This window comes from Crocodylus porosus, unplaced genomic scaffold (assembly GCF_001723895.1).
Source record: "Crocodylus porosus isolate Cpor-Errol unplaced genomic scaffold, CroPor_comp1, whole genome shotgun sequence".
NCBI lineage: Eukaryota > Metazoa > Chordata > Crocodylia > Crocodylidae > Crocodylus > Crocodylus porosus.
In genome coordinates, this window is record NW_017728924.1 from 9,038,679 (window position 1) to 9,065,388 (window position 26,710).

The following is a 26,710-nucleotide window of genomic DNA, read 5'->3' on the forward strand; positions in this document are numbered from 1 at the left end:
TTTCCTGGGTCCTCCTTCCTCCCCTTTCTGAAGATTGGAACCATGTTGGCCCTCTTCCAGTCCTCTGGGACCACACTAGAGCACCACTAGTGCTCATAGAGCTGTGCCAGGGGTCCTGCAATGACCTCGGCCAATTCCTTAAGGACTCTAGGGTGGAGATCATCCGGGCCGGCTGACTTAAACACGTCCGGGCCGGCTTCAGAAGCTCCAAACCGTTTTAGGAAGCCTAATGAGGCTAGCACTTTGACTCAAATGTGCTACTTCAGACCCCAAAGTGTCCAAAGCTTCTCTGGATCTAAAGCTCTGTCCGAAGCCTTGCACAGCCCTATTATTTTGCCCCAACTGTCACAATTTGCTCCACTACAAAGTGCATGTCCAAGCACGTGCGCTGAGGCAAAAAGTCCCAGCTCAAATTTGCACTGATTCTGTGCAAAAGTGTACATCACTGCATGTGTGGATATGCCCCAAGTGTTCAACTCCTGAATTCCAGAGCCATGTCAATATAGTTGGCTGTAATTTAACCACTCATGGGCCTCATATAGCCCAGGGGCTAACAACTGGGCCAACCTGCCCTAAGATACAACCATTTTTTAAATGTAATATCTTTTCCCAAACTCCTCTTTCCTCAAGTTTCACTTTGCATGGACAAAAAGCATGTAGATACTATTTCACTTCATTTACTTCAGTGGCTAGCTGGATCTGTTGACATTACCCACCACGCCCTAGTTGCTTCTGACTTCTGGAGAAGATGAAAACTGGAGATACTGAATTAGTTATTAGAGTATAGGAGTTAAAAGGAAGAGGGATTGTCTTGGCCCTGCTGGGAAGTAGGCCTCAGCATGGCTGATCCAGGTGTGGGGGAAGTCAGGAGAGGAGGAAGGCAGGGAGGGAGGCTGCAAGGACATGCATGAGGCACGTGCAGGCCTTGAGGAGGAGTGGGCTGGGGGAGAAGCTCCCAATTCCAACCCCTGCCCCGTCCCCCCAACCTCCACAACTGCTGGCATCAGGCAGCCCCAGGAGCCTTACAGAAGTAGCTACCTGCTGCTGGAGTCCCCCAGTGGCTCCAGCTGCTGCCTGAGCTCACCTGCTGCATGTGGTGCATGCTCACAGGGCCCAGCTCACACACTCCCACCCCTGCTGCACAGAGCTCCAAAGCTGCCTGCAAAAGGCAGCCATGGGACCATCCATGTGCTGGCTAGCGGCTCTTGGTAGTTGGCCAGTGGGACCCCCCACCCCGCTGCTTGTGTTTTACATTTGCAAGTGGCGCATGCTGGTGGGGCCTGGCTGCACCATGTGTAGGGTTGAACAGCAGTAGCAATGGGGAGGGGCAGCCCAGGGTGTCACCTACATCGGTACAGCGTACACCCCAGCAGCCTTGCCACCATCCCCTCACTCCTCCCAGCTCTGCCACTCAGCCCAGCCACCTGTCACCAAGACCAGGTAAGTCCTACATGTCATGGGGTTGGGGGTTCTTAGGTGGTTGTTGGGGGCCAATATACACCATGTGTGGGGTCAGGGGGGTTTTGGCTGGGGTGCCACACGCCTGCCCCAACCGCACACAGCCACACAGCTGCCTGCAAAAGGCAACTGCGGGACTATCAGTGGCGAGTTGCAGACTTACATGTGGTACAGGGTACCAACCCAGCCAGATGCCAAGTGCCCCACCTGGCACAGTGGTGGCAAGCACCAGCCTGGTCCTGCCTGAAGTGATGGCACTGGGTTGTGTCAGCACCCTGTACCACGTGCAGTAGGGAAGCAAGTGTCGGCAACATTGCCGGGATCCATGGGAGCAAGGTGGGTGTTGGGAAAGAGGCCCACACTCCCATGCCACAGAGTCTCCCAGCCACCTTGGGGGCGAAGGGGAGAGGAGGCCCACACTCCCACCCCAGAGCTCCCCAGCTGCCTTGGGGGCCCCATACTCCTGCTGCACAGAGTCTGGCAGAGGGACCCTGCATGCGTTGGCCAGCAGCTCCAGGGGCTTCTATCTTGCTGCATGTGGAAGGAGGTGTTGAACTGGCCCAATGCCACATGCCTGCCCCAGGCAAGAGCCGGCTGGGTTCTGCCCAAGGTGGGTAAGGAGGCATCTGGCCAGACTGGCACCTCCATCCATCTGCAGAGGTGATAGAAGTGCTGGGAGCCACCGATGAATGCATGCAGGGTCCCGCGGCTGCCTCTTGCAGGCAGCTGCAGGACTGGGGGAGGGGGCACACTCCCACCCCTGCCACACCCAGTTCTGCAGCTGCCTGCAAGCCATGGGATCCTTCATATGCTGGCTGGCGGCTCCCAGCAGTGTCGTGGGGGCTCCGCTGCTGCTGCACATGGCTGGAGGTGCAGATCCAGCCTGATGCCTCCTGCCCCACCTCGGGCAAGAGCTGCCTTCCAGCCATATGCAGCTGCAAGACAGGGGGGTGGGGAGGCACACTCCTACCCCTGCTACACCCAGTCCTGCAGCTGCCTGAAAAAGGCAGCCGCAGGATCCTTCATATGCTGGCCTCTGGCAACGGCAGTGCAGGGGTGGCTCCCACTGCCGTTTGTATTGCTGCTGCAGATGACCGGAGGTGCTGATCTGTCCTGGTGCCACCTGCCCCACCTTGGGCAGGACCTGCATGCAGGGTCTGGCGGCTGCCTCTTGCAGGCAGCTGTGGGACTGGGGGGGCACACTCCCACCTCTGCCACACCCAGTGTGTGCCCCTCCCCCCCAGTCCCACAGCTGCCAGCAAGAGGCAGCCGCCAGACCCTGCACTAATTGGCCTGCGGCTCCCAGCGCTCACATCACTGCTGCAGGTGGCTGGAGTTGCCCATCTGGCCCAATGCCACCTGCCCACCCAGGCAAGAGCTGGCTGGGTCCTGCTGGAGATGGGGCAGGTGGCATCGGGCCAGATCAGCACCTCCAGCCACATGCAGCAGGGATAGAAGCGGTGGTGGAAGCCGCCGCCAACACTGCCAGAAGCTGCTGGCCAACATACAGGGTCCCATGGCTGACTCTTGCTGGCAGCTGCAGGACTGGGGAAGTGGGGGGGCACACTCCCACCTCTGCCACACCCAGTCCCCATTGTGTGCCCCCCACCCCCCAGTCCCACAGCTGCCTGCAAGAGGCAGCCATGGAACCCTGCATGTTGGCCAGCAGCTGCCAGCAGCGGCTCCACGGCTGCTGCAGGTGGCTGGAGGTGCCAATCTGGCTTGGTGCCACCTGCCTCACCGTGGGCAAGACCTGGCCAGCTCTTGCCGGGGTTGGACAGGTGGCATTGGGCCAGACTGGCACCTCCAGCTACCTGCAGCAGTGATACAAGCACTGGGAGCTGCCGGCCAATTAGTGCAGGGTCAGGGGGTTGCCTCTTGCTGGCAGCTGCGGGACTGGTGGCGGGGGCACACACTGGGGACTGGGTGTGGCAGAGGTGGGAATGTACCCACCCCCCCAGCTGCCTGCAAGAGGCAGCCGCTGGACCCTGTATGTTGGGCGGCAGCTCCCGGCAGTGTTGGTGGCAGCCCCCACCACCGCTTCTGTCGCTGCTGCAGGTGGCTGGAGGTGCCAAAATGGCCTGATGCCACCTGCCCAACCTCGGGCAGGACCCAGCTGGCTCTTGCCCGGGGTGGACAGGTGGCATCGGACCAGATTGGCACCTCCAGCCACCTACAGCAGCAATACAAGTGCTGGGAGCCACTGGCCAATGTATACAGGGTCCCACAGCTGCCTCTTGCAGGCAGTGGGACTCGGTGTAGCAGGGGTGGGGGTGGGAGAGTGTGCTCTCCCCGTCCCCAGTCCCGCAGCTGCCTGCAAGAGGCAGCTACGGGAGCCTGCATGTTGGCTGGTGGCTCTGGCAGTGTCACTGGGGGCTCTGCTGCTGCTGCATGTGGCTGGAGGTGCGACCTGGCCCGATGCCAGCTGCCCACCCTGGGCAAGAGCTGGCTGGGTCCTGCCCAAGGTGGAACAGGTGGCATTAGACCAGATTGGCACCTCCAGCCATGTGCAGCAGGGATAGAAGCGGCAGTAGGTGCCCCTGCCGACACTGCCGGACCCACCGTGTAGCCCAACACCCACCCAAAAGCCTCCCACCCTCACACGGCTTCCACCCCTAGGCCACACAAGCCACAAGTCAGGTGTTTGCAAGTGGCTCTTGCAGGCTCACACCAGCAGCCTGCAAAGAGCCCTTTGCAAACAGGGAAATGTAGATTTCCCTTTTAGAAAGAAAATTCCCATTCCCACCCTCCCCTTCTTACCTTGACCTGCCATGGCTTCAGCGTCCACTCTAGAAGTTCTCTGCAGACCTTACTCTAAACCCTCAAATGGGCTCTCAGTCTTGCTCCGCTTTTATTCAGGGCACGCTCAAGGGGTGTGCTCCAATGCAGGGCAAGTGGGAACCATAGAGACCTCTGGCCCAATACCAGAGTGTCTTTCTGGAGGACTTCTTGTTGGGTTGCCTCCAGGCATGGTCTCAAGACCATGCCCTGCTCTGCTGTTTCCCAGCGCGGTTTTTTTAGATCCCTGGATATCTAGGGGTCTAATTTTCTCCCCATGCTGAAAACTTGCAGCACAGGGAACACTTTTTCGTTCCCACATGTGCCTGTTGCCCCGCCTCAAAAGGGTTTGAGATGGGGCAAGAGGCATGTGCGTGCTCATCTGGACGAACCCTATATCACACTGTAGCATCCAAAACCTCTGCCTATTGAGACACCAGTAATTTTCAGCCCCTATTTCTAGGACATGACAGCATCCTCTGTTACACTACACCACCACCATCAGAAATGTCTAGTATCATGACATAATATTGCATGAAGTATATTATGGCACATAGAAACTGCTAGCTGTGAACTTCTAGCATATGATTGCATTAGCTTTGCTATATTAAAGCAGAGTCCTCAATGTTTTAAGTGTCTAAATGCTGTAATTTAATATATTTCAGGCACTGTGGTCCTGTTATCTTGCTGCTATTGGTGCTGGCTATTAGTATAATTTAATTACTTCAATAGGAATAGTATCCTGAAGTATGAGATCAGGATTCCAGGAACCTCTAATACCAGGATATAAATTATTTTCCTCTTCTAAGCCTTTGAGCATCCATAGACATAGATAAGACAGGCATTATTTCTGGTAAATTATTTGCATGCAATATCCTGAGCTGTGTTTTTCAAAAACAGCAAAGCAGCCTGAAAATGTAAAAAGTTAAAAAAATAAGGAAAATAAAGAAATATCTGTATTTAAAAGTGAAGGCAGTCTTAGAAACCTCTTATTCTTTGTTGAGCCATCAGTAGCACTGGTGAATCCTTTTACATGCATGTAGCTCTGAAGCTGTGCTCTGGGAAGAGCAGGTTTAAACAGAGGGGATGAAGTTCTGGCTCCTCCAAGTCACTGTTAAATATCACATTTGCTTCAAGGTAGTTACGTTTTCATTTTCAAAGTTTGCCCAATTAGGAGCAGATTTGGGATTCAAACTGAAAATTATACATGGAGAAAGAGGATCACGCTGTTTTCTCTCTTGAATAGATTCTCTTTTTGTCTTCTCTCAGTCCAGCAAGGAACTCTGCATAGGCCCAGGCCTTAGCTCATACTGCTCCTTGTAGAGTTGTTACCTAAATGATTGCTCCACTGAAGACAAAACCTCCAATGCATGGAATCTACTATCCAAGTCCAGTGCTAACTTTTCATCATCCTTATCCAACACAGCAGCAGTTACCCACACACCTTCTTTAACATTTAGGGATTAAATAAAATAAAATCTATTACAATAAGCAGCTAGTTCATATGCAGATTCCAACAAGAATACAAAATACTGCAAAATCTGAAGTAGGCAAATACTACTACAGAGACTTCTATATTATAAATGGATAGTCAGACAAGCATAGACAATTTATAATGAAGGTAGCGATGAAGTAGAAGACTATCACTGTGCAAGAAGGCTTGAGGTGCTGTGGATCTGATCTCTCAAGGTCCTGAATATCCTTAGCTCTCGCATTTAAAACAGAGATCCCCTATTTTGTGTTAATTGAACTCAAAGGCATCTCTGTTTATATCTTCTGTTGGGTAGCATAGGAAGAGGTGCTGTAAATCACCTGCATGGACACTGTTGCTTTTGCCCTGCTGGTTTTCTAGTTTCTAGAGACTGGAGAATAGCAAGCACAACATATAACTTTCTTTAATTCAGTCACATATAGTAGAGTGTTCCCCAAACTATGAAGTCAGTCAGTAATTCTCAAGCATGCACAAAGACACAGAATATAGCATTAAGCAGATATAAAGAGAACAAGAAGTCAGTGAAACAATCAGATTCAATACTGCAAACAATCCACACTCTGTGTTGTGCACTGTACATTTTCATCAAGCTAATGTACTATAAACCCTCTATTTACTGCATCCTTTATTATATATGATTGGGAATATTTCCATGAGGAAGTCCTGCTCGGCAGTCTTCCCCTCAAGACAATAAGCCTCCTGTAAGTTTTCTACTTATCACCTGTTCTGAGACATAACCAGGGATCAGGGTTTTCCAATTGCTGCAAACAAAACCAGATTTTCTCCTTTAACAGAGAAAAATATGGATTTTCTCTTTTACAGGAGACAATCATGGATTTTCCCCTTTAAAGTAGAAATACGTGGGAAATGGTGGATTTCCCCTTGCAGGCTGGCAGAGTTCCAACCTGAAAGGGGTTGTCTGGGGATGGGAGGAGCAGCAGGAAAGAGATCAGGCAGGGGGTACTATGTGCATGTGTATACAGGCACATAGCAACCAGGCAGCAGTGGAAAGCATCTCCCACAGATCCTTCCAGGTAAGTTTATGGGGGGGAAGGGGTACAGACTATGTGTTGGTTGGGGATGGGGAGAGGTATATGTCATGCAGGGGGATGGGGGAATAGGCCACGTGGGGGGAACAGGCCATGCATTGAGGGGGCAGGGAAGAGACAGACAACATGGGGGTGGGGCTACAGCAGGGTGTAGGTATAGGGCTGCAGCCAGGATGGACCAGCTCTGGGCAGGACATGCCTCTGTGGTGCAGGGGGTGGGGCCCAGCATGGGAAGGAGTGCTGCATTGCCATGGCTGCCAGGGTAAGGCACCCCCTGCCCACCCAACAGCAGCAGGAGGCACAGCTTCACACTGCCACTGCCACGCCTCACCATGGCAGCATGGCACTACCTCCTGTGACAGGTCCCATCCAAGAGGCTGCAGAGGTGGTTCCTGTCTGGAGCTGGTCTGGCCCAGCTATAGCTCCATGCTCCACTGTAGGTATGGAAATCTCAGGGGGTATGTGTCCTCCCCCCACTGCATCACCTGTGCCCTCCCATCACTGGCGATGCATAAGGGGTGCACATGGGTGCACGTGCACCTCCTGAGCATGGCAGTGCACCTCCTATGAAAAGGGGTGGATGGTCACTGCTCACCATCCCCCCACACTGCCGGTGGTGTCTGTGGGTGGTCACCAATTGCCACTGGCCACTGCTGCCGCTACCAGCAGCATCTGCAGGTGGTCACCAACCTCTGGTAGGTGCTTGCCACATCCCCTCCCCCATTGCCAGCAGCGCTGGCAGCGTCTGTGGGAGCTCCCCACTTACCATCACTGTGCTCCCACCATGGCAGCAGCGCTCCCACCGCCGCCATGCCCCCCCAGCCACTGGGAGCACATGTTGTTCATGCCCGCCACCTTCTTCGCACACCCACTCCCTTCCTTACACACTATGGGGCTGGAGGTGGGGGGCAGTTGGTCAGGAGTGAGAGGGACCAGCAGGGCTGGGAGGTGTGAGTTTGGAGTGAGGGCCACTGGAAGGGCCAGGGAGGTGTGGGTTGGGAGTGAGGGACACCAGCAGGGATGGAAGGAAGGGGTGTGGCTTGGGAGTCAGGGGCAACAGTATAGGCATGGGCAGGGCAGTGGCATATCAGGACTACTCAGTGCCACAAAGCAGCATGGTGGAGAGCCACAGCTGGACCTATGTCCTAGTGCAGGGGCAGGCAATTATTTTAGGCAAAGGGCTGCTTACTGAGTTTTGGCAAGCTGTCAAGGGCCACATGATAGGCAGCCAGGGGCAGATAAATATTAATCTTCTAAATTTTTTAGAGGCCCCACAGGCTGAATAAAATGGTCTAGCAGGCTGCATCTGGTCCCCAAGCTACATTTTGCCTACCCTTGTCCCAGTGAGTGAAGAGGGCAGGGGGATCTCTGATTTTCCATGATAAAAACCCCAAATCCAATGCCAAAATGTATAGGTATTTAGAATTAATTTTATTATAATGATTGAAGCACCGGTGGGCTTCTAAAGTGCTTTAAAATTGTAGATATATCAATAAAACATTGTGTTAAATGGGTACCTATATATATATATAGTGGCATTTCATTTTTAATTACAGAAAAATATGGATGTGGGCATTTTTAATCAGAGAATTTGCAAATTTTTTAATCAGAGAATTTTTTATTTTTAAAAAGAGAAAACCGGGGCCCTGCTTATAACATTTTAAAGTGAGTGCTGTAATGAACTGAAACAATGCTACTGCAGATACAGGAATGCATCCTGGGATGAATTCATTACAGAAGCCATTAGAAGTTATACACATAGGCCAGGTACAGGCATTATATATTTAAATGGGTAAGTGATTGGAAACTCTGTATACCCAGAACAGAAGTTTGGCAGACAGAGACTGGTTTAAAAATGGCAGACCCAGTCTAAGATTTGCCCCAGGGCAAATGTGTGTTCTGTTTGCTACCAGTCTAAACTACACTGCTTACAGAAAACCATATAACTTGGATCAATTCCACCTTGGGGTTTTTGAATGTCTGTACCTAGCCATAGAAACAAGGCAGTATGAGTATCTGGTGTTGTCTGTGGTGCTTAGTATATTTTCCATCTTTTTTTCTTTTTTGATTTTTCTGTATCATTACGTTTATCACTTTGTATATATTGCAGAGTAGGAGCCAAGTTGAAAAGTTAGAGACATGCACTGTCTTTTTTAAGCACAACTATGAAGTTTAGTTCCCACCCCCCCGCATGTTTAGAAACCTTCTTAATGGTTACGGAGATTTTCCTGAACCTACCCAATAACAACTTAGCACACAGATAAGGCATTTTGAGTCCAAAAGTAACATTTACAGTTAGTACAATAGACTGGAAGTACCTACCTCCAAATGATGGGAGTTAAAAAGAACATTCTATTATGTTTAACTTCACCATTGTTCACTCTGAATACTTTTCTGCTTCCCTCTAAAGCATCTGGTAGCAATCTCTGTCAGAGATGGGAGAGCAGTTTAGGTGGACTAATAGGATAATCCAATCTGGAAATAACTGCAAGTCTGAATGCCACACTGTGCATCTGCCATACTCCAAAAAGTGACTCCACAAAATGGCATTGGGTAATTCCGAATTAGTTGTCTCTCAGTTACAGCAGGTTGAAACATATTTGCCAGATTTATCATTAACTGACTGAAACACAGGAAGCAATCCTACTAATATGTCAAAGAACACACAGATTCCAGGGCAGTCTTATTGAGCAGAAATGAGGTGTACAAAGTAATAAAACAGAGTTTTGATGAGCCAAGTCAAAAGATAGGACTCTGACTACATATTAGGAGCAGTGTTTGTGGCCAAAAAGATTGCCATTTTTGGATAGCAATAGCCAGTTTTCAGAGGAGAATTGCTATTCGATTTTAATGTCACTGCAAAGCTAATTGCAACATTGCATCTAGAAGCATCTCACACTACAACCTGACTCCATCACATCCGCTATACAGTAGCACCTTGGTTTTCAAACTGTGTCCCACAGAACCTGGTGTTTCACAACAGATTGTCAGGGGTTCCACAGAAAGATTGAGGGTAATGCCAGAGAGGGCCGCGAGGCAGCGCACCACCATTGCTGGACCAGATTGCCTAACTCCACATCAGTCTTTAGGATAGGGATAGGGATTCTGCTGCAGAAAAAGTGATTTGAAAGTGTTCCATGACTTTATAAAGTTTGAAAACCACTGCCATATCAAAATAGCTTGAGACCTTCAGAAATGAGGCATGGGTTTATGCAGAAACAAAACTACATCTGCCCAACTGTATTACAGCACAACATCTGGGAACCTCTAGTACTGAGACAAAACTGTGTTAACTTTACTGCATTAAAGTATCCAGAAATCCCCAGCGCTGAAATATCACTGTATCAGGTCCTCAGGATTACAATGTCCAATAAAGTACTGAGTATACTTTGTGAGTAAAACTACATTATTTTTCAACACTATATCTGGCTAGAACCTCACTGAGTACTAACTTCTTAAATAATTCTGCAGAGCACCCAGCTACCTCTGGCACTTACCACCACTCTGGCTGTTCACCCTGTAGGAACCTGCAGTCCTGAGAGAAGGAACATACAGAAAAGGAGCATGAAAGATCTGTGGACTCTCCCTATACTATACAATCACAGTAGCAGCACCCATTGTGCTGGCAAAGGATATTTGGAGATTAATTAGTTATCCTACAAGGGGCAGTAAGTAATACTGCTCATTGTATAACATTGGCAGCTATCTGGTTTCCATAGCAACATAACTCTACTTGTGTACCTTTAATTTATTCAGTGAGTGGTCCCTTTCCTGATCAAATGCAATAACAAGAAATGCCTTGTTTTTCTTGCTAATATCCTTGTACCTATATCCAGAGCAAGACATAGACCCTTGCCCAGGGGCATTTCTTACAGAGTGAGGATAACAAGAGGTAAATACTTGTTCATGCCAGCCACTCATATCCCACAAAGAACAACCTTATCCCTGCTCTCTAAAGGTCTGCTCATTAAAATGGCTCCGGGTTTTTAAGCCCTTTTAAAGATACCTCACATGTTCTTGTTATTTCTGTTTCAGTGGCACCTATAGGTCCTAATCTCAATTAGGACAGCAGCATGCCCGATGCTTTACAAATACACTGTAAAGACAGCATTGCCTGAAGAGCTTATACTCAAAAGGTAAGGCAAACAAAAGGCAGGAGGGAGAAAGAGAGACACAGACTTGCAAAGTGGTGTGTCCAACTGCCACACAGCATATCAGTGGCAGAAACAGGGATTCAATCCAATTCTGTTGAATCGCACATTAGCACCCCAGGCCCTGGACCATACCAGAGTTCATACTTGGTGTTTCCATCAAGGGCACCACCCTGAACCCAGCATGCAGCACAGTCAGAAAGATAGTTCCCCTGTGGCAAATCTGATGTAATAAACATGGTTAGCAGAACTATAGCCAACAAGTCCCTCCTGCCAGCAGATCTGGTAAGAAAGGACTCAAAGCACTCAGAAAAATTAGGCAACCCCCAGCGTGGACAAATGCAATGTTTCCTCAGCAAGGGTTCATCATGCTTACCATGAGCATGAAAAGAACTTGTTCACATGAGGAGCCATCCCAGGGAGAATGAACGCAATCAACACACTCCTGGAGACAGCCTCATGTACCAAACACAGGCAGGAAAACAATGCTTCAGAAATTCCTGCATTGATGGTGGGGGGGCAACATATATTCCTAGGAGAGAGCACATGAGGCAGAAGAAGGCAGAAGCATTTTCCTGTCATACCTGGCATGCGAAAAAGGCTCCTACAGTGAGAACATGACATACTTCTGGGCCACCCTCTGGGCATGTACATGACAAAACTAATGTGAGAGAGTGTTCCCTCCCTACCCAGGTAGACATTGGTCCCTTCCCACTGGAGACCTGGCCTATATGGCAAAGAGGTGAATGGCCTCCTTAATAGTGGAGTGGGCTGTCTTTACCTGATTCAATGGCTCTGAACTGGGTTGAAAGGCAATACTAGCATAATGGGAGGAAAGTGCCAGTTTGATATGGAGGAGACCTGGGGTCAGCTCCCTGTAACAGATATAGGACACGGGCACACATGGTTATTACCTGGTTATTACCAGGTAAAAGAAAATGGCACTTTACAGTGTATCTGATGCGCAAAAGTGCACGGCTGTATATACAAGTTAACCCTCTTTCATTGAGGTCTAATCTGCCACAGATTAGCTTTTATTTAACTGTGGGATAAGAATGTTCTCATGGTTCCTGCCTTCCTGTGCCTCACAATAACTTGTTCCTAGGCTGAGGTCCTTAGTCTCTCTGTATTTCAGTGCTAATCTGTACAGTAAGGATAGAAGCCCTGCCTCAATGGGGTCTTGGGAAGATCAATGCACTAGGGAATAGAAGATGCTCATGTACTATAATAATAGAAACCAAGCAAGTACATACAAGAGGCAGAGGGTAGACTTACGAAGCGGTCCCATAAAGTAAGCAGTTAGAAGCAGGACTGAAGTGCTGCTCTGTGCACAGAAGTTTGAAATGCAGGGAAATCTAACCTAGACCCATGGACAGCCCAGGTTCCAAAGCAATGCCACATGTTGGTACAGCACTATAAGGCTTCACTGTATAAAAATGTATGGGTCAAAGACTTTATTCTGAGAACCTGAAAGGCCTGTGAGCTAATTTCAGCCTTTCTGTATGTGTATGCAAGCCCCACTGAAATCAACAGATTTTGACCCAATGCATTCCAGTGTTAAGAATATTTTTAACCCAAAATGGAACTTGAGGTCAGGTGGGTACAAAAAAAATCACAAGCACAACAGGAGGACTGGTAGGCACAGAAGTTAGGTAGGAGAGTCCAGATCAGCAGCCCCACAGCGGGGCACTCAGGCACTCAGAGGCAGCAGCGACTGCGAGTTGTATTCATGTGGCTGCCAGCAGTGGCCACATTTTTTGTGCCTTCTCCCCACTCCCACGTCAGCTCCTGGAGCAGTTTCCCTATTCACCCCACCCCAGAGAAACAGGACAGAAGTACTAGGACACAAATTCTTTAATTATCTTCTCTGGCAAGGGAAGCTTTAAATAAATCAGGGATTCTTCTACATAATTTAGAAACACAAAGAGAACAGAGAAATGGCCTCTGATAAATGTTGCCTTCAACCTTCCATAAAGCTCAGCCTTTCAAAAAAGAGCAGATTCAGGAGGAAAGCTGCCTAGAAGTGACCCTAGGGAGGAGGGAAGACTGAGACAGGCCCTCTTCTTGATACCTCAGCAGTTAGGTGTCCTTTGCTAAATGCCAAGGGCTTCTGAAATATGTAATAATGCACAGGGAAAGGTGTGCAGTTGTCCCATTGCTAATCAGTGGTCACAACTTTAGTGGTGGAGAAGGGAAAATGGAGGAGAGGGCTTTTCTCTCCAAGATACTCTCATTTTGTTTAACATCAGAAAGCTTTTTTTCTAAGCTAGAAGGGAAGGTCTATACCATCAATCCAATGTCAAGGCCTGCAGACTCACTGTAGGCACCTCTCCTTCTGATAGTATGTTGATATTTGCATACAGCCTCTGCATTGGATGCAGCCATAAGGCATGCATTGGATGCAGCCAGTGCTGTTTTTTCCAACTTACAGGACACATGCTGGCTGAGGAGAGGTAATATCTGGTCTTTGGCACTTTATCCACCCAGGAAAGATTCCTCACCTCCTGAAGGCGCATTTTGAAAAACTAAAGTCATTGTACAAGAGAACTGCTCTCTAAAAGTACTAGAACTTTGGCCCAAATTAAGCCATCCAAGTGCAGTCTTCCAGCAAGCTGAGACACAACAGTGACAACCTCTATCACTAAAAACCAGAGTGAACACACCAGAGAGCCTTCAAAAGTACCCAACCTTGTAAGTGTTTCCTTCTAACACCATCTTGCAAAGTGGTGGTGGGATGAAACTGTACAGCAAATACAATGTGCAACCCCAGAATCATATCATGAGGCCACTAAAATCATGAGTCAGTGGAACACAGAATAAGGCACATAGATCCAGTGCAATAAACCTGTCACACCATGTTAGAAACATGTTTCTTTGGGTGTAGGAAAGAATAAATAAGTTATTTTAGTCCAATCATTTTTTATTACATATGCAGAACACATTACAGTTTATTCAGAAAAGGTCTTAATGCTTTTACTCTCTATAATTCTCACCCACTACAGAAATGCAACTACTTTTGGAATGGAGCATATATGACATTCCTCACTATCAACGCTACACAGAATTTTTTGAAGGAGAAACAAATAATTACAGAAATAATCTATGGCAGCAGAATTTAATTAAACAGACTGAAATTTCGTCAGCCTTCCTCTTGCAAAATACGATAACTCTAATGACTTGGAGTGGCCACTGCCTCGGGTTTGTCTCTCTCCCAAAAGATGAATAAACATGTTGCTGTTTGCTCTATTGTACTTTAGACTTACCATGTTGACTTCTGAAATCTGGTCAATACTGGAGATATGAATGCTCATTCCCACAGTGACAGGGTTACCTGAAATGCAAAAGAACAAGGTTAAAGCAATCTGAGAGCTCAGCCACTCAGCCACCCATTTCAGCGCTTACTCAGAAATACATTTATAGACAACACACTGTGCGCATTCCAGGTTTGTTGACTTTCAAGCATCTCCATATCACGAGACCTTAACTGTCAAGAGCAAAAGGGTGGGGGAGGGTTGACTCCTACCTTGCACACTAACTCTAAGACTGAGCGCTAAGCTGGATTTTTTCCTTCTTGAGCATCATAGCCAGTAATATCATTTCTACAGGTAATGTCCAGTAATGCCCTCAGTGATACCAGCACAGCCCATTACTTTCAGAGAGCTTGTATAAGGCACTGATTGGCCACCTAACCAGAACATAATAAACAAGTCTGCTAGTGATGTACAAGACAGGAGAGACTCCAGCTTACTCCCTCTGCACTAGGTGGGCTCTGCAATGGCAAAACCATTTTAAAAAACCTGTGTTGGTTGGTATGACTGGACATGCACAGAGCAAGAAGATACCATTTTACATTTATTTCTCAAAACAGAATTGCATTTCAATTACTTATCCAACTCTACCTGCTTCATCCTAATCTACCTGGTAATAGGTACCAGCTTGGTCCCACACACCCCAACAGCCAATGAACTGTGTGGATATCTTTGAACATGTTCACTGAAGGACTGGAATATTCTTTTATCCCAAAGGTTCAATGGCCAAATGATGCCCACTGCAGAACCCATGTCCAACTGAAATACATGTAACGGGCATGTGAAAAAGAACACAGCCCTCCAAAGGCTGCAAAATGCCCCTCTCTTAACACTCACATGCCTCACTGCTATACATAGAAATCATCTTGTCTCTGAGTAATTTATAATAACAACTCCCTACCTACAAGATTTCAAGATGCAGTTTTTTGGACAATAATGTAATGCTCTCTGTGCACACTGCAATTATAAAGTACTGCATGCATGCTAGTATTACCTGGGTCTACAGAGGGGAAAAAAAGAAAGACCTACTACCACAGCCAGTAAAGGGAGAACTCCTATAAGAGACGGGAATCTAGTTTAAGGGAAGTTAGAGACCTAGGGTTTTAGTTTTCATTTTTGTCTACCTCAACCCTGAATCCCTCTGAGTGGGCCTTATTCCAAAGGCATCCTAGTCTCTCATTCTTAGGGTGACCATATTATTTTTAAGGAAATCTGGGACACTGCTCTCCCCACTCCCCAGTGTTAGTGACGCTGCTGTGGGCAGAGGCAGGTGGCAAGAGGTGCAGAGCTCAGTCCGGGGGGAGGCAGATTGGCATGGTACACGCTGGGCCCAGCTCTACCTGAGTAGCGGCTGGAGGCAGATGGGGGAGGGGGGGCTGGGCACTGCTCCAGTCTACCTGTATTGCTCCTGCACAGCAGCAGCAGTGCAGTGCAGACCTGCCTATCTGGCACACTGTGCTGCTTCACCTCCACACCAAACTGTGCCCCACGGCCCTGCCCCCCTGCTTCTGCCTCTGCTTCTTGGACTTTTCACCAATCAGTCAGGACTGGCCTATGAATCCAGGCCTGTCCCTGCCAACCCGGGGCATATCCTCATCCTGTGTCTCTTCCAGTGAGTGACTGTGTCTGCTCCCTGCAGTAAGCAGACTTGCTGCCTGATATAAGAAATGGAGCAGCAGCAAATTTTGCCACACAAAGCATTAACTTTTCCATCGATTCATTAGCAGATCCAAGTGCTGAAATATTTACAGATAATCATGCAATGACTAAAAAAATAATAATTAGCAAACAGGGGGAAACGTATGAACTGGAAATGAAATGATATTTTAATTATGTGTTACCAGAAGTAGAAAAGTAGTGTCATTAAGGCTCCCTTGTGATTGGGTGTACTGTTACAGAGACCCTCTGCCTACAAATTAGACAGCATTATCCTTTAATGGAATATGAATAACACTTAAAACATCAGAATCAATATCAACTCTAATTAGAACCTCCTATGCAAATCTCCTTAACGAGGCAGTGCATCATTTTTTCCCTTCTCTTTCTGACTCAGAACTTGTTGGACATTCTGCAGCAGGAAGTAACATTCACTTTGAATTGCTGGACTTTAAAAAATATAGGCAGCTGGTTAAAAGCCTTAGTAGGGAAATGTCTTTCCTTTGCAAGTTTCTTATTATTTTTATTGAAAGTACTAGCAAAGATCAGGGTCCTCTTGTGCTAGGGGATGCACATACATATAGCAAGACACTGTTCTTGCCCTGAAGTTGAAAGCCGGGGGAAAAAAGTAGGAGAGAAAACAGAGATTTGCCTGAGGCTACACGGCATGTCTGCAGCAGAGCCATGACCAGGACTCAGAAAGCCTGGCTTCTAGTCTTGTGTGCTGGAGGAACTAAGTATGAAAGTGACTAAAATATCTCAGTATAGTTCTAGAGATGTGAGTTTAAGACATGACTCAAGACTTGTGATGAAGGCTCTCTCGGTCAACCCAGCTCTAAATGGGAGTCTACTCATTCAGGTTAAGAAGTCAAAGACATCCAGACACTAGCCACCTCAATCTCTTGTATGCCACTGGCTACAAAACTGCCCCTTTCACCCCCAGTCTATTTTGCTATTCAGTATATGCTGCTTTCCCTCAGAGACCCTGCCACTGAGACCTCTACCTTTTGTCTCCCTCCAGCCCCACACGTTGTTGGTTTTTGTCATTTTACAAACACAATTTTCCAATGTAAAAATATATTTCTCTCCCCTGCTGTGGCATGAAAGACCCATTAAAACACCAAAGGAAACTGAGTGACTTTAGAAGGGTAAAACAGTGACAATGCCTGTACACAAGGAGCTGTCAAATGCTCGGCCTCTCTACTATAGTCTATCCGTCTAGGCTTTATGCTGCATTCATCACCATGGTATCTGCATGCCTGAAGTCATATCGTGACTCAGTGTCAATGTCATGAATAGAATCCAGGACTCCTAACTTCCAAATCCCTGCTCTAAGGAAGAAAAATGATGTATTTAAGATCCACAAAGTGCCACTTCAGCTCCTACATGTTCAGCCAAATGCCCATCTCTAGCTTACCATGCTTGCCAAGACCCCCAGAATTTCTATGACAAGCCTGAACTGGGGTGACAAGTAGGAGATTTCTGTAATGGCTTGAGACCTGTGGAGTGTGGCCCTCACTTGGTAGACATAACAGCTTGAGAAACCTGTGACCTTCACACAAATTATAAAATTAGAAGGTTTATTAAGTATGTCTTGAAGGTTCCTTTACCTTGCTGAGCAAGTCACTTACAGCTGGGCATAAGTGCCCACTTTATCTCCTCATGCCAGAGTAGACAGAAAAATGGATGAAGCCTTGCTCTTTTCCTCATGCTGACTGAGCACATCTACACATGCTGTTGCCGAAGCTCCCATGCACATGGCTTGCATACACACCTGGCCTGCAGCATATTGAACCAGGTTGCAGCAGCCCCAGCTGGCAGGGCACCTTGGTGGCCAGACCAGCTTGAGGCCGCGGAGGGGTTGGCTGGGATACAAGGGTGCTTCAGCATGGGGGCTAGCTGGCTCAGTGTTTACATATTCACTGCTGCACATGAAAAGCTCTGCAGCAGGGTAGGACTTATATTTACAAGTCCTACCCTGCTGCAAAGTTTAGTAGTTTTGTGCAACCTAATAGGGGTGCACATCAGGGCGGTGCGAAGCTTTGGGTGGTGATTCAATTCAGAGGAGATTCGGCCTGATTTGGTATCCAAATCTCCAAATCTGAATTGAATCAAGGGACCGATTAAAAGGTCCAAATCGATTCAAAGCTTTGGTGATTCAGGCAGTCCCTGGTGACTGCAGCAGGGCCCTGCAGGCGACTACGAGCTGGGAAGTAGGGGATGGAGGATGGGGGCTGAGGGAGGGGACCATGGGGGGACCCCTGCCAACTCCCCCAGCCCCCGACAGGTGCCCTGTCTACCCCAGCTCCCTGTGCTTTAAAAAAAAGCCCCAGTGCTCTCCGGGTCCTGTCGGGCAGGGGGGTGATCCCTGCTGACCCCCATGGCCCCACACTTCATGGGGGGGGCTCTGCCATGAGCCCCCGACACCTCCCTTGCTCCCCTAGCCCCGACATAGGTGCCCTGCCTGGGCCAGGTCTGGCCCTTTAAGAAAAAAAACAAACAAGAAAAGCCTGGGGACTCACTGCTCCTGCAGCAGCCTCAAGGCTTTGGGGGGCTCATGCAGAGTCCCCCACATGGTGGGGCAGTGGGTATCACCACCTTGCCCATCAGTGGCAGGAATGTTTTTTTTTCTTAAAGGGATTGCCACCCCCTCCCCCCCCCAGCCTGGCAGCACCTGCTGATTTGGGGCTTTTTTTTTAACAAGTGCTGGAGTGGGCAGGGCAGCCATTGCCAGGCTGGGGGGCACGGGTCTGACTGATTCAGAGATTTGGTGACTGCCAAATCAGATTTGGTTGAATCGATTCGGGACAATGATTTGAATCACCAAATTGAATCACTGTCCCCCGAATTGGCAGAATCTGAATCCAAAGCAAATACTAGCTGCTTCACGCAGGCCTAGTGCACATATAGACACTGAGATGTTAATTCATTAATTAATTGTGCAGTAAACATCTTGTGTAGATGCACCTACTGGGTGGGAAAGGTATTGGCAATCGATACACTTGTTCCTCCCCCACTCTCCATCCCACACATAGAAGAAGGAAGTGAATATGTATCACAGAGCTGGCAAGAAGGCATAAGGTCCAGTTGGTACTGGATGTAGACTCAGGAATTCTGGCCTCTGCTCCTGTACTGGATACTTTCTGTAAAGCTATAGGAAATCATTTCACCTCCCTTGTTCCAATGGTTTTTAGTTCATACATTGCATGACTTGTCTATTTAGATTCCAGACTCTTCAGCCTCAGAGCCTTGTCCCACTACTATAAATGAAAAAATTAAACTAACCAGTCTAGTTACGAGTAAGGTACAAATAAATAAGATAAATAACATGTAACAGAGTAGGAGATAAATACAACCCTTCCAATGCTATGAAAAATACAGGATTGTTACAAGAAGAAGGGCATTTTTAAAAACTGTCAAGGTTTTCCAATAGGCAGGCCCTAAAGTTACTCAGTTAGAGTAAGGGGAAGAATTAGGCTCAATATTAATGGCACACTATATTTGCATTGTAGTCTCTGAGTTGGGACAAAATGGTCGGTTTTTATACACGTTTGCACATGGAAAAATAATTCACAAATGGGCAGCAAATGAAATTATGCCACCTCCGCCAGCAAACAGCATCTTTTAAATTAAGAAAGATGTTCTTTGGGGAGACAAATTGCAAGTTCATGCCTATTTGTTCCCAGGTGAAAAAGTTCACTTCCTATCATTGCAGACAAGTAAATGTGGAAGGGAGGAGGCTGGGAAATTCAAAATTCAAAGCCAGAGGCTGGAAAATTCAAAATTCAAAGCCAGATTTTTTTTTTTTTTGGTTTTCACACAAATCCTGCTAAAATGTTATTTAGTAGTGACTAAAAATTATTACTCAATGACAACTGTCTAGCATCCACTGTGAGAACAAGTTTGCGATGTTGCCACACTCAATTTTATTGATTCTCATAATATTATTTTTAAGCTCCCAGCCCCAGGTGTTATGTCATGCTATTAGAAACAGCACCAGTCCCAAAACAAATCCCAAGGGGACTCCACTGTTTACTTTTTTCCATCCCCAAAACTGATTACCTCCCATCTCTTCCATGCAAGACGTATATACAATGACCTTTGTTGGTATCACAACAATGAGTGTGTAAGGACCGATCACCTTTTTTGTCCTCTGAAGCTTCTCCCTTCTGATAGAAAATAACACACATCTATAGGGAAATGCAGCCCTGCCAGTGTTGTACTCAACCCAGGGATGACCAAAGGATTTCACTTTCCCAGGATGGCAATCTGTCATAGCAACAGTCATGCACACATGCATGCATGCATACATCATACACATGCACACACAGAGAGAAAGGAAATGTGGTGCTGGGCTCCCGTAGCTAGCAAGGAAGATTTCTCAGCACTACTCTAACCTAGAACAGGGTCTTCTTTCTCAAAGGATCCTGACTATAGGACACCTTCCACACACGAGTCTGTCAGAGTCCATCCATAGCTGCACTGGAAGTTGCCTGGAAGCCTACCTATTCAGGCCAGCTTTGCTTCAACCAATTTCCTCTGGTTAGGTTCCTTTGTCTGATATCTTCTCTTTTCTTTAGGCACCATGCTTTGAAGCAGAGGTCCCATGCACAAAATAAAACTGTGCCTAGACCTAAGAGTTGGAAAGTGTATATAGGCACAAATAGCCATTCCTTTAACCGTTCAGTATGATCATCCATAAGCACAGTCTTTACTCCTAGTGTTCAAGAGCCAGAGAACCTACAAAAAACAATGGCACATGGTGCAGAGTCAGGCCATGGTCACTAGGCCTGTGCGAAACGGAAGCGCTCTGTTTCGAACAGCGTTTTGACGTTTCGACAGAACAGTGCTTTGTTCCAACTTTTGTTTCCAGTTGAAACGGCTGCTCTGCTTTGTTCTGTCGAAACTTTTGGCCGTTTCGACCTTGTGTCCATGTTTTGCTCATAGGATATAATGGGGAAGGTTGAAACAGCTTATAATGTTGTCATTTCTAGCCAGATTTGGATGAAACTAGTAAGAATGGTAGACCCTTCTGAGGGCATAAAGCATGCCACGTTTCAAGAAGATAGATGCAGGGAGTTCGGAGAAACTACACCATAAAGTCCTGAGGGAAAAACTCATGTTGTGTATGTGTTAAGCCACTGTAGGGTCAAAACTGCAGGCGTGCTAGCCCCTGCTGAGGCCACAAAGCCTGCCAAGGTTCAAGGAGATAGGTGCAGGGAGTTCAGAGAAACTGCACCCCAAAACCCTGAAAGCAAAACTTATCTCTTGTGTATGTGTTAAGACACATTGAGGCCAAAACTGCAAGTATGCTAGCCCCTATGGAGGCAACAAAGCCTACTAAGTTTCAAGGAGATACGTGCAGGGGGTTTGGGGAAAATGCACCCCAAAATCATGAAAGCAAAACTCATGTCGTGTATATGTTAAGCCACAGCAGGGTCAAAACTGCAGGAATGCTAGCCCCTGCTAAGGCAATGAAGCCTGCCAAGTTTCAAGGAGATAGGTGCAGGAGTTTGGGGAAACTGCACCTCAAGCTGTGGACAAGCAAAACTCGTGACATGGGTAACTCTGTGTGTGTTAAGGCGCAGCAGGATGAAAGCTGCAGGCCTGCTAGCCCCTGCTGAGGTCACAAAGTCTGCCAGCTGTTGAGAAGATAGGTGCAGAGGGGTTCTGGGCCCTGCGCCCCTAGCTGCTCACAGGTAAAACTCGTGACATGGGTTCTTGTGCAACTGCTGCCTCTCATCAGGGAGCAGGACTGAAAATCCCTGCATTACCCACGTCATGAATTTTGCATGTCTGCAGCTTGAGGTGCAGTTTCCCCAAACTCCCTGGACCTATCTCCTTGAAACTTGGCAGGCTTTGTGGTCTCCACAGGGGCTAGCATGCCTGCAGTTTTGACTATACTGTGGTGTAACACAACACGTGACGTGAGTTTTACTTTCAGGATTTTGCAGTGCAGTTTCTCCAAACCCCCTGTGCCTATCTCCTTGAAACATGGCAGACTTTGTGGCCTCAGCAGGAGCTAGCATGCCTGCAGTTTTGACCCTGATGTGGATTAACATATATACATGACACAAGTTTGGCTCTCAAGAATTTGGGGTGCAGTTTCCCAAACCCCCCTGCACGTATCTTTGTGAAACTTGGCATGCTTTATGCCCTCAGAAGGAGCTACCATTTCTGCAAGTTGTATCCAAATATGGCCAGAAATGACAAACTTATAGGCTGTTTCAACCTTATGGTCTATGGGCAAAACGTCGAAACAGCAGCGAAACAGCGAAACGTTTCAAATTGCCTCGTTTAGTTTCAAAGCTCTTTCAACCATATCTGTTTTGCTTGGATTTTGCTGTTGCAACCTCAAAACAGGTCAAAACAGCATCAAAACAAAACTGGTGCTGAAATTTTCCACAGCTCTAATGGTCACTGGCCCTGCATTGGCTGGCAGAGTTCAGCACGCATAAATGGGATGCAAGCTTGCCATCTATCTATCCTCCTGCTCCTCTCTGCACTTGTATTCCTTTCCCACCTCATCTGTAGTATATGCCACCATGAAACTGGGGATCCTTTCTTCTTGTGCACTTGTGCCTTTCAGTTTATGTAGACATTATATTTGTACAGAGACAGCAGCTACTTTGATCTTGGAGCTGCTGCTGCCATGCTACAGGAGAGATGCATGCACTTACTTTATATGCACTCTTTCCAAAACCTGACGTTTGTTCTTTCTTGTCACTGGTTTCTAGAATCATGCATACTAGGTAGGATAGATTGAAAGTATATGCTTGCTCTTCACATGCAGAAAGAGAACAATTTCCTCAAGCCACTGTGACTGCCAAACCCCAGGGCAGTGTGCATATGCTCTTATGCATTAAAGCCATAGTTTGATATTGAATAACTCACTACCAGTGAGTTACACAAACTGCTGACAGGTACTGATAGATTACAGGTGATATCCCATAGGTAATCATGGATTATAGAGTCTGACTCACATTCAGCATCAGGTTATAAATGACTAAAGGCTATGTCAGTGGTGTGGATGGAATAGTGGTGAAGCTCCGTTATGGAGAGCTGACAGTTACACTTTCACTGCTGTAACATAATCCACCTGAAAAAAATCTGTTCCATTCAATTCCATGTAGATCTTACACCTTATTCCTTTATCTACAGGGCATGGGATAACAACTTCTGATTACTGCAAAATGCCATACATCCCATCTAATAACAGACACCCAGGAGTGTCTTAGTGTTTTTGAAATATGGGACGACTATAATAAAGGGGATTATTAAATTATTATCTATTACAAATATGCCTGGAAGTCCAATCAGGGCCAGGGTTCCATCATGCTAGTGCTAGGCAGATCTTTATTAAAAGACAGCCCTCATCCTGAGCAGAGAGGCAGGCAGGAAAAGCAACAGAGCAGCAGAATTAGTAAAGAAGTGCTTGAAACTTCCAACTGATTTTCAGATTGTTTTTGTTTCATAGTCTAGTATTTAGGGCCGGGGGCAACAGAAAGGGTTAATATTGCTTGAGAACCATGAAGAGGTGACCATGTCAGGAAATCAGAAATGAAATGTTTGTGGAAATGTTTTTAACCCGCATCTCTCTGATTTATGATGCTGTGTGGAAGCAATGAGTTCACCTGGGTCACTTAATCACTGCTTAAATCTTTCCAGACCAATCAAACTTTAAATACACACCAAAGGGGCCCCAAACCCATATCACCTGTGTCTTTATTCCCTCTGTGTTCTCATGACTCACAGATCTCTTTTCCATTGTCTCCCTTAGCTAAAAGCCAACCAGACAAGAAGCCTGTTGTACCCAGTACAACATCCATAAACATCAAATGTTTACAAAGGTTGATATCAAAGTCCTTTCACCAGCATTCCTCTTACGTTCTATCCTGTTTTCCTAGCAAGCCACTTCTTACATCCATGCTCTGCTAGTCTGGACCTGGGCAATCTGATACCAGTGTATCATGCAATGGAGCTAGACTGTAGTAGGATTGCAGTGTTGTTGTTCGGCCATAGCAGAAGTGCTCACATTGCACCCTGAATACCTGTCATCAATCTCAGAAAGGACATGGAAAGAAGAAGAAAAGCTGCAGTTGCCATGAGTATCTGGGAGATACGAGAGAAACAAGGGTTTGGTAATGTCTTTTATTGGACCAACTAAGTAGTTGAGAGAGATGTTAGATAAGCTTTTGGGCACAAATTGTCTTTCCTCAGGTCTGGGTAAGAAGCAGAAACAGCTTAAATTAAATACCAGATAAAACAATGACTGGACTGTTGCTTTAAGCCATTGTCTCATATTGTTGGGTGGAGGATGAGGACGGCCACTCTATGAGTTAAGGCCAAAGCCAAGATGTTCTCATTCTCACCCTGATTTAACTGCCTGGTTGAATGAGTATGAGCAAATAAATACCATGTTGCCTTTGGTTGCTGGAGCCAACAGGCAGAGAAAAGGAGTTGTTACTGCAGCTAACTAAGAAAACTCTCCTTTCACTCAAGTACTAACAACACATTTCTGGGGTAGAATGACTAAGGGCACTATCCTAGCTTTCTAAGGTTGGGTGCAATTTCCAGTAGCATGTGGGTTTATTACATTGCCTTTACCTGCACCCATAGGGTTTCCACCACTACTATCTAAGCTAACGTTCTCTAATGCTGAGATCTTAAGCATTGAGAGAGCGTGTAATCCCATGTAAAGGGTGGGAGGAGGGAATAATCTCCTAGGCCCCACTTCTCATCTATCCACACTGCATCAGGTAAGACACAGTGTGACCCCATGTGATGAAGCTAAATACAAGTTCCAACCTGTGCTGCTGGCCTTTGTTTAGAGCATGACTTCTGGCCAGTATCCAATCAGATTTCTCAATTTGCACTATTTATCTAATAAAGAGGAATGTCAGAGGTCTCTCATGAGAAATGAAATGTTAAGAGCCAGCAACCTCCACCACACAGTGAAGTATCAAGGATAGTGCACAAGGTGTGATGGAGTCATTAAGGCTGATGCCACAAAACAGCACCTGAGGTTTATAATCATACTGTCTTTTGGCTGTCGTCCTCTCAGATCTGATAAGCTAAGAGAGGTCTGAGCCAACTTGGTATATGCAGAGAAGATCTTTCCGGAACAGCTAAGTGCCTCAGAGTTAATAATGCTTCATAACATGACACACTTTTCTGTATATAAACACTGAACTAATTCCTCAGCATAGAACCAGGGGGCAGTGTACTGCTGGCAGGGCTGTTTTTCAGCTGAGACATAGTCATCCTCACATAGACTCATCCTTCCCCCCGACACTATTTGCAGGAGTATGGGTGTTAACCTTAGTGCAACAGCCAACTTTCAACTTGATGCTGACCTAAGTTACCACAGCAATTTTAAATGAAGTATTTCCACTATTTGACCTTAGCTAGTTGTCACCATTGTTGTGCATTGCTAACATCTGCCGTGTTTCATGCCAGAGGGGGCTGCTTTTCAGAAGGGAATGGAGTCAGCCTAGCGCAATAGTTGCAAGGCACTGTTCTGCAGTGTTCCTGGAGGAGTGGTGCCATGTCTGCATAAATACAAAAATAAGCATTTTGTGAATGTTCCAGGAAATGCAGACAGCTAGCAAACAATCCTTGAGGCACAGTGGATTACAGAGGCTATTCCATGGGTATTTTTAATGGATTAGCGGGCATTAAAGTGGGATGTTGTGACTATCCCATAGAAATTTGGAAGTTAAAGAGAACAATCAATTGGCTGTAACTGACTATAAAAGCATCCCATGGGTATTGGAGGATTATAGAGGAAGCTAGATCAAGGTTGATTTTAAAAGATGGTGGTAAGCAGCTACTCAGACTGATTAAAAAGAAGGCATCAAACATGCAGGCTTAACATGAAGTAAAAGGAGAGAAGCACCAAACCTATGCAACGGTGGGGAATTCCTTTTCTACACCCCAGGTCAGATATACCTAAGCCTGATAGTTAGTACATGTAGTCTCATTCATGTCAGGGGGCCTATGTGTGTGCTTAAATTTAGGCATGTGCTTATGCATCGTGGGACCATATTTTTTATAGTTATTTAGGTCCTTAATCATGCAGATAGATGCTTCTGCAAATTCTACCAGGTGCTTAATTCCCACTGAGAATCATGCCACATCTACTGGGCAGATAGCCGCCCCCATGCTTTGTAATAAGCAGGGATACTGGTTTTCTCTGATTTAAAAAAAATCCCCGATTTTTTTTTTTAAAGTAGCCCCAAATCCACATTTTTCCATGATTAAAATGAAACACCACTAATATAGATTTATATATTTGGGTGTTTCATTTTAATCACAGAAAAATGTGGATTTGGAGTTTGTTTTGGTTGGGGGGGGAGGGTGTAAATCAGAGAAAACCAGCATCCCAGGTAATAAGGTTCCAGGTCTCAGTTGTAATCTCCATATCATGGGGTACTAATCCCCTCCATGCAGGAAAATATATCACTTTCCCAGCACAGTTGGTAGGGCTTGCTTAATTTATTACTATTGTAGTTGAACCTGGGGTTTCCATCTGCAATCTGTCATTTATTCTTAATTCAATCACTTCTCACTACACTCCATCCACCATGGAGCCTAATCACAACCGTAGCTGCTTCACAGTGAGGATCGTGTGCAAGCCTCCTCACAGGAGGTGGGGCAGGGTTACTGTCATGTCACTGACCCACCCACACCAGATAGCAAAACTAAGTGTACAGAGTGAGAAACATGCTGCACTTTCTCTAGAACCACAGTAGAGGCCACTCTGGCTCATATTCTCCTGGCATTCCCTGCTGTATTACACATGCCTCAGGCTGGATA

General features: G+C 46.7%; 1 protein-coding gene across 2 annotated transcripts in view; it reads right to left on the reverse strand.

Annotated features, from left to right (window-relative positions):
* LOC109313632 (gamma-aminobutyric acid receptor subunit beta-4) overlaps nucleotides 1-26,710 on the reverse strand; it is a 132,151-nt gene that overhangs the window by 77,239 nt on the left and 28,202 nt on the right. For both annotated transcript variants that reach the window (XM_019540282.1, XM_019540281.1), the window contains exon 3: nucleotides 14,192-14,259. In XM_019540282.1, coding sequence (XP_019395827.1) covers nucleotides 14,192-14,259 — 68 coding nt within the window. The remainder of the gene's footprint in view (nucleotides 1-14,191; nucleotides 14,260-26,710) is intronic.